The 12,565-nt window shown below is 46.0% G+C and overlaps 1 protein-coding gene across 1 annotated transcript; it reads right to left on the minus strand.

Moving 5' to 3' along the window:
• Window positions 1-1,630: 1,630 nt before the first annotated feature.
• On the minus strand, window positions 1,631-12,355 carry snx27a (sorting nexin 27a; the record flags this gene model as incomplete). The annotated part of the gene is made up of 13 exons (XM_080516402.1): window positions 1,631-2,259; window positions 3,159-3,207; window positions 3,373-3,432; window positions 3,755-3,883; window positions 4,587-4,736; window positions 5,280-5,369; window positions 6,929-7,092; window positions 7,335-7,413; window positions 7,510-7,614; window positions 7,751-7,815; window positions 8,146-8,338; window positions 8,517-8,742; window positions 12,045-12,355. 13 exons carry the CDS (start codon window positions 12,353-12,355, stop codon window positions 2,189-2,191), a joined length of 1,692 nt encoding a protein of 563 aa, XP_080372528.1. The 3' UTR covers window positions 1,631-2,188.
• Between the last annotated feature and the right edge of the window lie 210 nt (window positions 12,356-12,565).

A 12,565-nucleotide genomic window follows, 5' to 3' on the forward strand; every position in this document is an offset into this window, starting at 1 on the left:
TGTCGTACAACCGAGGCCACGTTAAGTAGCAGAGAGAGAGAGAGACCATGTGAGCAGGGCTGCAAACACCAGCTCCACAATGGGAGACGCTTTCAATTTGTCTCCATCTGCCCGGCGAGAGTCGCCGCCACCGCCGCCGTCGTACAGACACAAATACCCTCATCTTCGTTTGCTGGCTCCTGCGCCGACAGCTCATCACACGCCGCCAATCAGAGACTAAAAGCTTATCAGCAATGTCAGTGAAAAACACAGAGGACACACATTCACACACGCATACACACACACACACACGGGGGAGTGTGCTCAAGGTAACTGACTGAAAGCAAATTATGACTGAAGCTCGGCAAGGAATCATCATTTATTGAACTGCATCTTAAGCTCAACTGAGAAAATAATTTAACTCGAGGGAAACTTTGACCTCTGCTTTGTAAGAGCCAAGACAAGACGGGGGGATAAAAAAAAAAAAGTGTTCTCAATTTAGATTTTTGGTCGCTGCCAAAAGGCAGGTGAAGCGCAAGAATGAGTCAGTGAGAACATGGCCGAGTTAAACTACAAGCCCTTAGTGAAATAAACACAACTATTGCATTGAAGTGGAATTTAAATCAGTCTATTAACCACATTGCCTCAATTTGTAAGTGCCCACTCCCCCACCACCACACTTCAGGTGGGACAACAACGTGAAAACTTCAGCTCCACAATGATGGGAAACAAGTACAAAGAAATCTAACAACGGTGAGAAAAAAAAAACCAACAATATTTTCCCACACAAACAGAAAACTACATAATTGTAAAATTATATGTTATGTGCATACACACACAACTAATACTGTATACGTTTAGGTGCTCTAGGAAAAAAAGAAAAAGAAAAAAAGGACTGGCTGTGGATAAAGTTACACAACATCCATCCTCCTGACTTGGTTAATGGACTGACTGCAGAGGAGTGATCCTCCGGGGTGACTTACAGAGCCAGAGGGATCACTCTTCAAGGAGCTCTGAGAAGATTTCTATTCCTGCACAAAATGTACGCCTGAGTCGGTGCTATCCTCTGCTGCCCCCTGCTGCCTGATCCGCAAACTACAGTATATCGTTTGTTCCAAGGCATCGCTCCAGCACAGAACCGAGAACGGGAGCATCTTCCTCTCGAATCCCCGAGCTCTGCAAACCCCCCCTCCCCCTCCATGAAACAGCGAGGAGGGGAGGAGTAACCCCCTCCTGACAATAATGGCCGACTGCCAACAGGTGTTTGGGTTCGACCAGAAGATGAGGTGAAAAATGGGAGAACGAGATCTCAGTTAGGATATCACCACGTTGGACCAAGAGACCAATTACTATAGCTCTTATATTAATCTATACTTTATCAGACGCAGAAATCGTTAAACATATAAACAGTTACAAACACACCCCCCCCCCCCACATCTGGATCCATTTAGTTACACTTGCATTGTTTTTCCCACAGCGGCAGGACACCGACGACTCCTGCGATAGAAAACATAATATCTGTTCATGTCCAGCATCAAAAGCACGACTTTGCTTTTTGTTTCATTTGTAACCGCCAGCGAAAGGAGCGGAAGCCACTTTCTTTCTTTTGTTTTTGTTTTTTCCCCCCCATCCCTCCCTTCTTATCCTCTCCTCAGCTCAGTGGACGAGCTTCAACGTCGCAGGACTTTGGACAGACGGGACCACCACAGTCCACCAGCAGAAGTCAGCTCTCTCTCTCTCTCTCTCTCGTCCCTTTTGCACAAACGCTTGCTGCAGTGCCGCGGGTGACCCCCGACCGCGATACACCTCGCCCACAGGAGACAATCTGCTTGCGCCTGCCCCTCGTCACAGGGCCGAGGCAGTGGAGGAAAACGACAGACACGCTATGAAGGTCTAATAAATGAGGTGAACGTTGGTTTTTGTTGAGTTTCGGTATTTTTTTTTTTTTTTACTCTCTCTCCTCCGTTTGCTCTTCTTGTTGCTCGTGTTCCCTGGGTTCAGGCAAGCGTGACAATTCAAATTTTTCCCCAAATCAGTCGCTTCCAGTTTGTTTGGGGGTTTTTTTGTTTCAGGGGAGGGGGGGGGGGGGGGGGGGCAGGGATCGCCTCAGTCTGACGCTGAGCTGTGTGTTTAGTCGATGGGCGCTTTCTGAGGTGGCTGTGATGATGTGAGTGGACCGGTACTTGTTTTTGAAGGATTACAAAAGGTCTTAGGAAGTTGCAATCTCCCCCCCTAGGTGGCGCCATCCCTTCTGCTGCGTCTCCAGTGGAGGCAGATACTCTGGAACACAGAGAGAGACGGCTCAGGGCAACGGACCTTCAATGAGGAAAATGCTGCCACATTAATGTCACAAAGCACATCAGTCACTTCTGGAGGCTTTCCACTTTCTCCCCGGCAGTTCGCGATTCTTTTCTGTCCCTGTAGCTCGTAAAACTTTTCTGTCATTCTCATGCCTCGCATTCGTTTGTCCACATATTTGTGTCACAAGGGGCAAATAGTTTCACATCCTGAGTGCATCTCTTAGAAGTGACGAGTCGCAACTCACATGACTTGCCTGTGCAAACGCACTGGCTTCCTTTTTTTAGACACAAATCCTGACATTGGAACCAGAGAAAACACACCTCCGTGCTTCCTAGTTCTTCTCACTTGACCTTAATCACTTCCTTCTTTTACATTGAGGATGTGATGAAGTGAAATCTGGGCTGACATTTGACTCTAAGTCAAAGTGAAGGGGGGGGGGCGTCAAAGCAAAAAGAAAAGGAGATGTTTTTTGGCAAAATACTAAAAATATCTGAAATTATTGAACAAATAGACAAACATTTGCCTAAAAAGTAAAGAGATGTATTTTTAACTTGATGGGGTGCTTTACCGATCATAGATTTTTTTTTTCCTTTTTTGTATAGAAGTATAGAGCAGGTTTAAAATCCTCTCCCTGTCCTTGACATTTTGGGTTTCATCAGATAGTGAGTTTTTGAATAATTCATGTTTCTTGATGGTTGTCTTCAATCAAAGCAACCACCCTGTACTGTAGCTGAATACGTTTCTTTTAAAACAAATAAGGATTATGATCCTTCAGCCTCCATTTGACCTTTTAGTTCTGGTGTTTACGTCACTGAAAATATTATTTCTTTCAATTTCTGCCAAAAAAAAACACATGTGGAACAACATTTGCAGCTTACCGTTGTTACTGCAGTTCTTGTTGTCTTTATCAGAAGCCTCATCCTCAACCTGAGAGCAAAGGAGTGAATAAACAACTGTAAAACCAATCATGTTGGAGGACAGACTGCAGGACTCGTGTGAATCAGTGCAGACAAGAAGCTAAGTTTGGACATGAAGAGCTGGCACAGAGTCGTGCGCTTCCCAGAAAGGAGAGAGGAAGGGAGTGGTCTTTACCTGTTTCCTCCACTTCAGCTCACAAAAGACCCGCTCAAAGCACTCGTGCATGTAGTTGAACTGAGAGGGAAAAAACACAGGGCGATATTCGGGTTACCAATGCGCCACAGCCCGAACAGCCACTGTGTAAACCTATGATTACACTAATTGCTTCTTTTTAACTACAGTTTATATAAGATCTGGAGCAAATGCCTTAATGATCATAATCAGGCCTGTGTGACAGTTGGTGGTATTTTACAACAACTTCTTCAGACCCGTTAAGACGTGAAGCCACATTGTTGTATGACCCAGAGTTCTCAGATTTCTGCAGGTTGCATTTGACTGGGAAATCCACAGGCACGTGATGAAGAAATGCTGCAGAGCAGCGGGTGTATAAACTTACATATGGAGTGAAGATCTTGACCCAGCGAGGTTTCTTCTCTCCTCTGGCATACTCAAAGCAGAAAGCCATGCCCTCCTCGTCAGTGTCCCAACGTTGCATCTCCGCCCATTCAAAGGCTATTACCTGATTCTGAAGTGGAATAAAGAGATTCTTTTTATGGCTGGATTCATTCCCTTTGTTCATTCTGATCGAATTCTTTCCCATTGAGACACCAGACGTTTCCTGTTTACATAAACATTGAATTAACTGATGTGCAGTCAGTGTATCAAGCCCATGCTGTTTGGCAGTGTGGCTGTTAGCCTGTTGAAACCTGGGAACATGATCCCACGTCCAGCGACACCGGGAATCTCCCCAGTATTGAAGATGGGGCCGTTTATGTTTTCAGAGATGCAGTTTGTCACAGTGATTTCCTTCAAAACGCCACGCGTGAAGCATCTTGTGGTGACGTTACTTAACAGACAAGCAAAGCTTTGACATCTGGGAACCCGATGTGCCTTGTACTTTGACTCTGATCAGATCATAAAAACCTCCTTTAATCCGATCATAATTTCAACGTGATAGGGTCAATATAGTCATAAGTCTTTTAATCTGAATCCTTATAGCCCATGTACCCACAGTTAATGTTTACTTGAACACTGTTTTTGATTCAGTCAATAGGAACTGTGTGAACGCAAAGGGACAATAAAGCCGAGGCGGAAATACTGAACAGGGTTAATACGAGCCACACTTTTACTTCCTGCAGTGAAGTCCAAACACGGAGCCTCTCCGTGGACAAAAGCACGAATCGTCTACGTGTGCTGCAGGTTCAAGCAGCCAACGGGGGGATTCTCACCTCCAGCGTGCCGTCCTCAGTGCAAGCGTGCAGCTTGAAGTGATTGATGCTGATCGCTGTGATGACGTGACCCTTCCTCCTGGAGTCGCAGGAGCAGTGGGGGAAAACCACCTCGTTGTAGCCCTCGCATGTCCGCAACAGGCTCAGGTACTAACGGGCCACAGAGAGAGACGGATGAGTGACACTTGTCGCTTTGAGAAACAACTTCTTTCCTCGTGAGTGTAGCATTACTGTGTTACTGTTGTCTTCACAGTTATGAAAAACACTATTGTCACAAGACTGCTGATATTTTTTCGCTCTGTGTCTTGGTCTTCTTAAAGATGATTTGAACCCAAATTTCCACCAAAGATTTTTTTTAAATTATACAATAATGCTCTTTGAGCCTCGTTTCCTTCTTTTACAAACCTTCGTGAAATCAGATATTACCCGATACTTCATTATGGATTGCTCACAACGTGAGAAGCTACAGAGCAGTGAATGAACTGGACCTGTCACTACGAGTTCATGTGCTGTGAAGTCCAAGGCTCCATCACTAAAACCATGAGGCGGCTGCATCCTCAAGTGTGAAGGGGTTCGAGGTTTTTCCTGTCCATTTCTATTTGGTGGCATTTTGGTGATGGCTCTGGTCAGCAGGCAAAAAGTGTATTCATCCCGATCCCCTCCCCTGAACAAAGAGCGGTCTGTGGTACTGACCGTGGCCATCTTTCTCTGCTCTGCCAGTTTCTGCAGCTGGTAGGATTTGTCCTCTGTCTTTATGAATCCCTTCTTCACATCGTCCAGTGCCTAGAGAGACAGAGGAAGAGAGAGAACATAAAGCGGCAGAACAGGATATATTATTTGGGGCTGCTCAATGAAGAAAACGCATTACGTCTTACACCTGCTGTAATCAATATGAGAAAAATGCACATGCAGTGATGGACCTTGTGAGGATATGATCGGATTCTGGAGAGATTTTTTTTGAGCTCTTCACCAGCATTCAGCTAATCGTTCAATTGTCTTGCCCACAACCACCAGATTCTCTAGTAACTGCATCATTTCTGACTGTAGGTGACCCAACCAGCTGTAGACAATGTGATCTGCACCGACCATCAGACAATGAGTAGCTGGTGCAGAACAGAGCTGATCATTCATCAGCTTAAAAGTGCTGAGTGAGGAAATATCGAAGACCGCGGTTGCAGAAACGCACTCCTAAATGAATGATAATGTCACAGCGTTAAGTGCTGGACGTGTTGAAAGCAGCTCTCTCCTAATATAAAAACAATCCGTATTAATTAAACAAGATGTGAAACCTCAATGCTGTGCTCACGACTTTGCCCCATGAGGCCAGAATAGACGCAGAAATAACCATCAATTAGCCCGAGATTGTTATATTCCAGATCGGGTTATTTTTAAGCTCTCATGTTTGCTTTAATGACTCACTGCTGAACCTCGCAAGCTGAAAATGCTTCAGGTATTGACCTTTACTGGTCAGCAGCCCGCAGGATGTTGCTGCAGCTAATTTTAGTGAATTATTTTCCTCTCAGTTCATATTTGCTACTTCAAAAAGCTTTGGAGGCATCTCACCCGCTAGTGAATTCACATCTTTCTCTGGTTTTTCCTGATGAAATGGTGACTATTCAAATGTTGGTGATAGGATGGGTGGAAGTGAACGGCGGCGGGTTAATAATATGTCAGTTTCATTTGCTGCCAAGAGTAAATCTCTGTCCCAGACCGGCATTCTTTAGTTAGCACAGATTCGGTTTTTGCTCGGTTTAATGAAAAAGTATGTTTGGAATAATTTTGATGAAATATTATTGATTCATACATTATATTAACTAAATTGGAGAACTACTGAACAGTGAAAGTAATAGAGTAAATGCTCACAGATACTGTAATGGTCTGGATAGGAGACACAGTTGCTTTTCCTTCTGTGGTAATTGGCCCGTAAAAAAGTTGTTGTGTTATATTCGGGGTTTAATATTCAGCTCCAGGTGTTCCAGTATGTGGAGTTCTGCCTGACAGATCTAAGGGCTTCAGAAACGAGCCAAACGAGCGGGATGTGATCTGTGGACACCCGCCTGAGTCTCAATGTTTTGTAGGGCAGCGAGGATGAGAGGCAGGAGAAGGTGGAACGGGAGCGATGAGGACACAGTGGACTGTGCATAAGACTGTACGTCACAAGCAAATATCTGAGAAACTCAGCGGTCTAAGCTTTGTGCGTTTAATGTACTTGTATCTATTTATTGGTTTTGGAAAAGCTTTTTTCGAAATATGAGCCTTTTCAAAATCAAGAATATTTCAAAAAAGAAGAAGAAACGAAAGAAACAAATCCATGTCAAACAGGACAGAATTATAGTTATTACCTGGTGAAAACAATAGTGCAGCGCCAGCGGGTTGTCTCGGAGCAGCTCCTCCTCCTGGAAGCTAAACAGCCATTTGCGTAGAGCTAGACAAGTCCCCGGCACTGCCGACGTGTAGTTCTGAACGTAAAGCTTGTGAGGAAACTCGTTGGGCGCCAGCTTCCGCACTGCGACGCAGAAAAAAGAAAAAAGGAACGGAGAAATGAGGCAACGGTAACTCGCTGTCCCAAATATCAAAGTCTTCTATCAAGGGTCCGTATTTTCTAAAACTACACACATACCCCACAGCTGAGTGAGTTAATTAGATGAGTTTTTATTTTTATTTTTATTATATATATAATATAAATAACATTAATGGAATGATAGACTGAGAAAGTCAACGGTGAGATGCATCTCATCCAGTTCTTACCAAAGGAGTGATTGATGACCTCGAACAGGGCGAAGTAGCTGGCCATAATACTGTCCATTCCAACCTTCAACACTAACGCCTAGAAAAGAGAATGACAAGAGCCATGCTGACAAATTACACAACACGAGAGTCCAACGCGAAGCCTGTTCCTTCCTACACAGTAACGCGACGTTACCTGGTACACCTGGTCTGTGGTGCTGTTCTTACGGACTCTGACCGAGATGGTGGTTTTGTCTGGCAGCGCTATCCGCAGCTCCACGTCCGTCACGCCGTTATAGTTCTGCGCAGAGAAAAATGTACAAAAGGAGCACGCTGATGATTGACAAATAGATTGTATCTGTGGCGATTTACTGCTACGCTCCTATTAAAAACAACGAGTTTGACGATTCTCAGCTGGCGTCGCATAGGTCGCATACCTCGTCTGATTCAGACAGAAACTCCTGCATGATGTCACTCTCCCCGATCACCCGCACGGAGCACACTGGAGACGACGGCGGAGAAAGATGGAGAGGGGTCAAAGTAAATCAAATAAACAAAGGCCAGCTAAATGCCACCCTGCCTGTAACCCCCTCGTGCTCATATTTGCAGAATTTACTGAACACTTTGAAAACTGATGACAGTCGGAGCAACAAGACGTCCGCTCTCATTTTGATCGTTCTTACTCGACTTCAACCAGCGCTTTGAAAATGGAGGAGTAATTCTTCTTGAGCATATGGATTGCTTTTTGTGTTTTCCCTTGTTTAAAAAAAAAATAAAAAAAATCTACCCATAAGCAGGTTTATCCACAGGGGAGCGTTCCAAAGCAGCTTACCTCGCTCCAGATATTCCTCCAGGCCTCTGCGCCGAGCGTCCAGCTGCTGCTCCGACAGGGAGAAGGGCCATTTGCCGGGAAGCTTCGGGAAGTTGAAGTTGGAAAACTCCCTCTTGAGGTTCTGGTGCAGGATGGCAAACTCCCGGTAGCGTTTGGAGCACAGCTGCCGACCTGACATGTACACATTGTACACCTACCGCCATGGAAACAGACAATAAAGCGTCTGATTGCGAAGTTTTAATTCAAGAGTTCGAGGTTGTTTTTGGGGTTTTTTTCTATCCATGATGAGATAAGCATTCTCCTCCTACAAGGGAGATGTCAGATTCTGTTTAATGTCAGCTGTGAAGGTCGTGTGTCGAATCAGCACTCACCACAAACCTCTCGGAGTGCTGCTCCACATGCTTGTATGTGGGAATAGAAATGGGCACGGCCTGCTTGTCGCTGTAGTCGTAGTTGGGCTGGACATCCTCGCCGCCCTCCAGCCCGTCGGCCTCCTGAGGTGGGACAGACAAGACGGCCAGAACCAGCTCCTTCTCCCCGGCGCGGATCAGGTCCACCACCTGCTTGTGGGTCGCACCTTCCACGCTCACCCCGTTACTGGAAGAAAGCCAAAACAGAGATGCCAGGCACAATGAGCGGGAAGCATGAATAAATAGAGAGAAAGGATTTCAATGCATTTTTTTTTTTTTTCCTTTCCCTTTTCCTCAAAATGTGTTTCCACACAATCAATCTATGTTTCAAAAGGGCAGTTCATTCAACTCTGCACGCACAGGGGCTCTGAAGCATCGAGTGCTGAGCGGAGCACGTCGCCTCCACGGCGCCCCGAACGACTCCCGTCTGCCTGTGCCGGATTGTATCAAAGTCATGTCGCATTTACATTGCAACTCTTCCAAACAAATTCTTAAAATGCAACATCAATGTTATTAACAGGAGAGAATTTATCGTGATTCAACCAGAGGAACTTTTATCATTGACCAGGACTGAGAAAAGATCCAGCGGGACTTCAAGTCAATGACTGAAGAAAAAACAAAACCCCACATCAGCCAATTTCAGCTTGGTCAGGTAAGACGACGAGGCTGGTGTCAAATTACAAGCGCTTGCTCATGAAGTACAAATTGGTACTCTGGAAGACAATATAATGAAAACCCACTAATAATTAGAGTACAAGGTCCCCTTTGAAATCCAGACACACTAGTGTTACCTAAGACACCCTGAAGGCATGCAGCGACAACAAACTGAGTCATCGGCTCTCAACAGCCAAACCCCTGAACTCCACAAGGAATTATATAGATTAACGTTTTTTTTTAATGGAGATCTGTCACTTCAAAGTACTAGTGTGGATAGAGATTCATGCATCTATGATTATAACAATAATTTGCTTAAAAAAAAAAAAAAAGGTCAAATCTTTTCCAGCGTGACATCCTTTTATTGTGTGTCGCTGCACTTTTGTCCGTTGACTGGCAGTGTTGGTAGTGTTGAGTAACCAGGTCGGCTCTAATGTTCCCCTCTCCTTTGGTGCTCCGAGACACACACACACACACACACACCTCCCTCCTTGGCTTTGCCGAAGGCCAGATGGCACCAGCATCAGGTGTCTCTGCTAATCTGCCCATGAGAAACAGTTAGGGGTTGGACGACAGGCTCCGTCCGTGGCGCACCGCGTTCATCTGAGTCCCCGCGTCTCATTTTATGGAGGCACAACGAAGAGGCTGGTGGAAAGTGAAAATCATGCGAGCGGTGGCGTGACGTGGTCACAGATATAGAGAGGACGGAATTAATCTGAACTGGTCCACCGAGTAGAAACATTTGGAAGGAGGAGGAAGACAAAGGGAAGAAGTTTCAAAACTATGCGGATCCTGTAAGACAAAACAGAAACACAACTCGCGTCTGGACGCGTCGATGTCAATTAGACTCAAGACACTAATGAAGCTAAATTAGGACTGAAGTAAATGTCATCTGGAAACTGAATTTGTTTGTCAGTCCACATGAAGGCTCACGCAGTATCTGCTATGATCCGGATGATGGTGGAGTGAATGTGCACTTTATACGAGAAGGGCTGTTGAATTCAGACAAATGAGCCGCACTCTGGAAGCCTCCATTGTTGTTGTTGTGTACACCACTCACACGTGCAGAAACATGACTTGACTGTCATGTCTCATTTCAGATAAGTTGTGTTTTCCCCTTTTACATGCCGGCCTTCGCACTTCAAAAATGTTGCACTTGTTTACTGTGACGGTGTCATATTTCCGCCACACAATAGATTTAACTAAATACTCTATATCTGCCACCAACTGTGAGAATAACTGAGCAAAAGAGACACTTCATTTAGTAGTACAACATTCTAATAGCCCCAATAAAGTTTTCTTTAAGTCACAGAGCAGGAAAAACGTTTTCTTCTTATCTGATCATCTCCACAAGCACCACTCAGGCAGTGACGATACGAGCCAGAATTTAAACGCCACATATGAACATTATTCTTGTCGAAACTTTGAAACAAACTGCTGACACGAGATAAACCCGACCGGCTTTTTGTGAGGTTTTTGCGGCGCAGTCACACTGGTTCATAAGTCACATGTAAGTATTGTAGTGTGTCATGTGACTCCGGAGAGATTCGAAGGTTTAAATGGCTGAAGACCAGACTGTGTAAAAACTATACTGATGCCTCAGCAAGTGGAAGTAAAAGGAAGCGTTCCCTATTTTGTGTTTCTTCCTTGTTTTTTTTAAACTTTTAACCTATGGTCACTTTCACGGCTACCCATTTTATGTTTCCACTGATTTTAAAGTTTCTATACACACGCGTGCAGCTTCAGGAAGTCAGTTTATGAAGGAAGGAGTTATCGTGAAAACTGTCCTTGTTGAGCAGGTTTACAAATATGAAGTGAATGACTTTTAGTGGGGACATATGTGATCAAATGCAAATGTTTTACTGGGCCATATGCAGAAATATCAACACAGCATCACTCCCAAGTGTAACATGTTTGGAAACAGTCGTGACTCACTGAATAAAATCCCATCTTTAGGGGTGAAATCACCCTGTGGATAGAATAATAATAAAAAAGAAAAGCAAAGCCAGCATGATGAAGTGGATCAGAGATGGCCATGAAAGTCCCTCAATATGAAGCGTTTTGACAATATTGTTGGAAGGCGATGAGCAAACCACAGGGAGCTCAAGTGTTTAACAGGTGTGTGTTTGCTCTGTGATGGACAAGTGACTTGTCCAGGGTGTATCGTGTCCTCGACCTTAGTAGGCTGGGATGAGCCAGAGCTTAAGAAGATGGATGGATGGACATATCCAAACTTCGTCATGTTATGTTAGTTATGTTAAAGATAATAAACGCCACAGATTTGTTTTTTTAAGACACTTTTATGGGAGGAAAACTATCCTGCAGTTCATCTGCATGCGTCTTAGAACCCACTAGGAGACATAATGACAGTGATGAGGGCACCTACACCGACACCGTCTCACTGAGCTGCAGCGACAACGCTGCTTTTCTCCATCAGGGTCAAAACGCAGACCGTCGGTATCGTGACCCCGGCTGAGGTTGAAGTTTGTCGGCAGCAGCACGCTGAAGCAGCCGCTGCGCAGGACGCCGTGTTGCTGTTAGCCACCGCAGCGGCAGCTAGCCGGAGCTAATCAACATGCACAGCCTGTTGTCCAACTTATGTAAGCCGCTTCGCTTTCTGCCCAAATTCGCCAGCATGAGCTTCAACGCTCCGCGTCAACAAAACGCAGAGTTCGGTTGTGAATTCGTCCCTCTTTTTTAAGTGAGATCGTTTCCCACGGCGAGTTGTGTTTTGGTGACACACGGAGGCTAATTACAACACATGCCTTGAAGAGGGAGACTCGAGCTACGCGGTTAGCCTCGGATGCTACCTCCGAGCAGAAGAAGCCCACTTACACTTCCAGGATCCGGTCGCCTTTTGCTATCCCGGCCCGGTCCGCGGCTCCTCCGGGCAGCACGGCGCTGACATGCTGGAGCGGCGCGTACAGTTCCCCGTTGATGCTCCGCAGCTGCCCACCCTCGCTGACCTGACCGCGAACGTTGAAGCCGTAGCCGGACTCCGACTTGACGATCCGCACCATCCGCGGACCCGACATCACCGTGGCGGCGGTCTGGCCCGAGGTGCCCGCCGACGAGCCGACCGCCGGACCGTTGCGGGACGCCGAAGGGAGAGCCGGCCGAATCTCATCGTCTCCTACATCCGCCATCTTCTTCTCAGGCACACTCCCCCCCACCCCTCCACCGCCAACTGCCAGTCGGTGTCTTCTACCAAATTCAAAACAACACTCGGGCTCTGTCCCTCAGCGCCGCCGGAGCTCCACAGACCGACACTGTTGTTCTCAGCCCGCCCCTGCTCGGCGTCACGAGACACGGCCGCACAACGTGACCCGCTGGAGGCGTCACCGGGGGCGTCACCG

Source organism: Blennius ocellaris, assembly GCF_963422515.1.
Source record: "Blennius ocellaris genome assembly, chromosome: 20".
Taxonomy (NCBI): Eukaryota; Metazoa; Chordata; class Actinopteri; order Blenniiformes; family Blenniidae; genus Blennius; species Blennius ocellaris.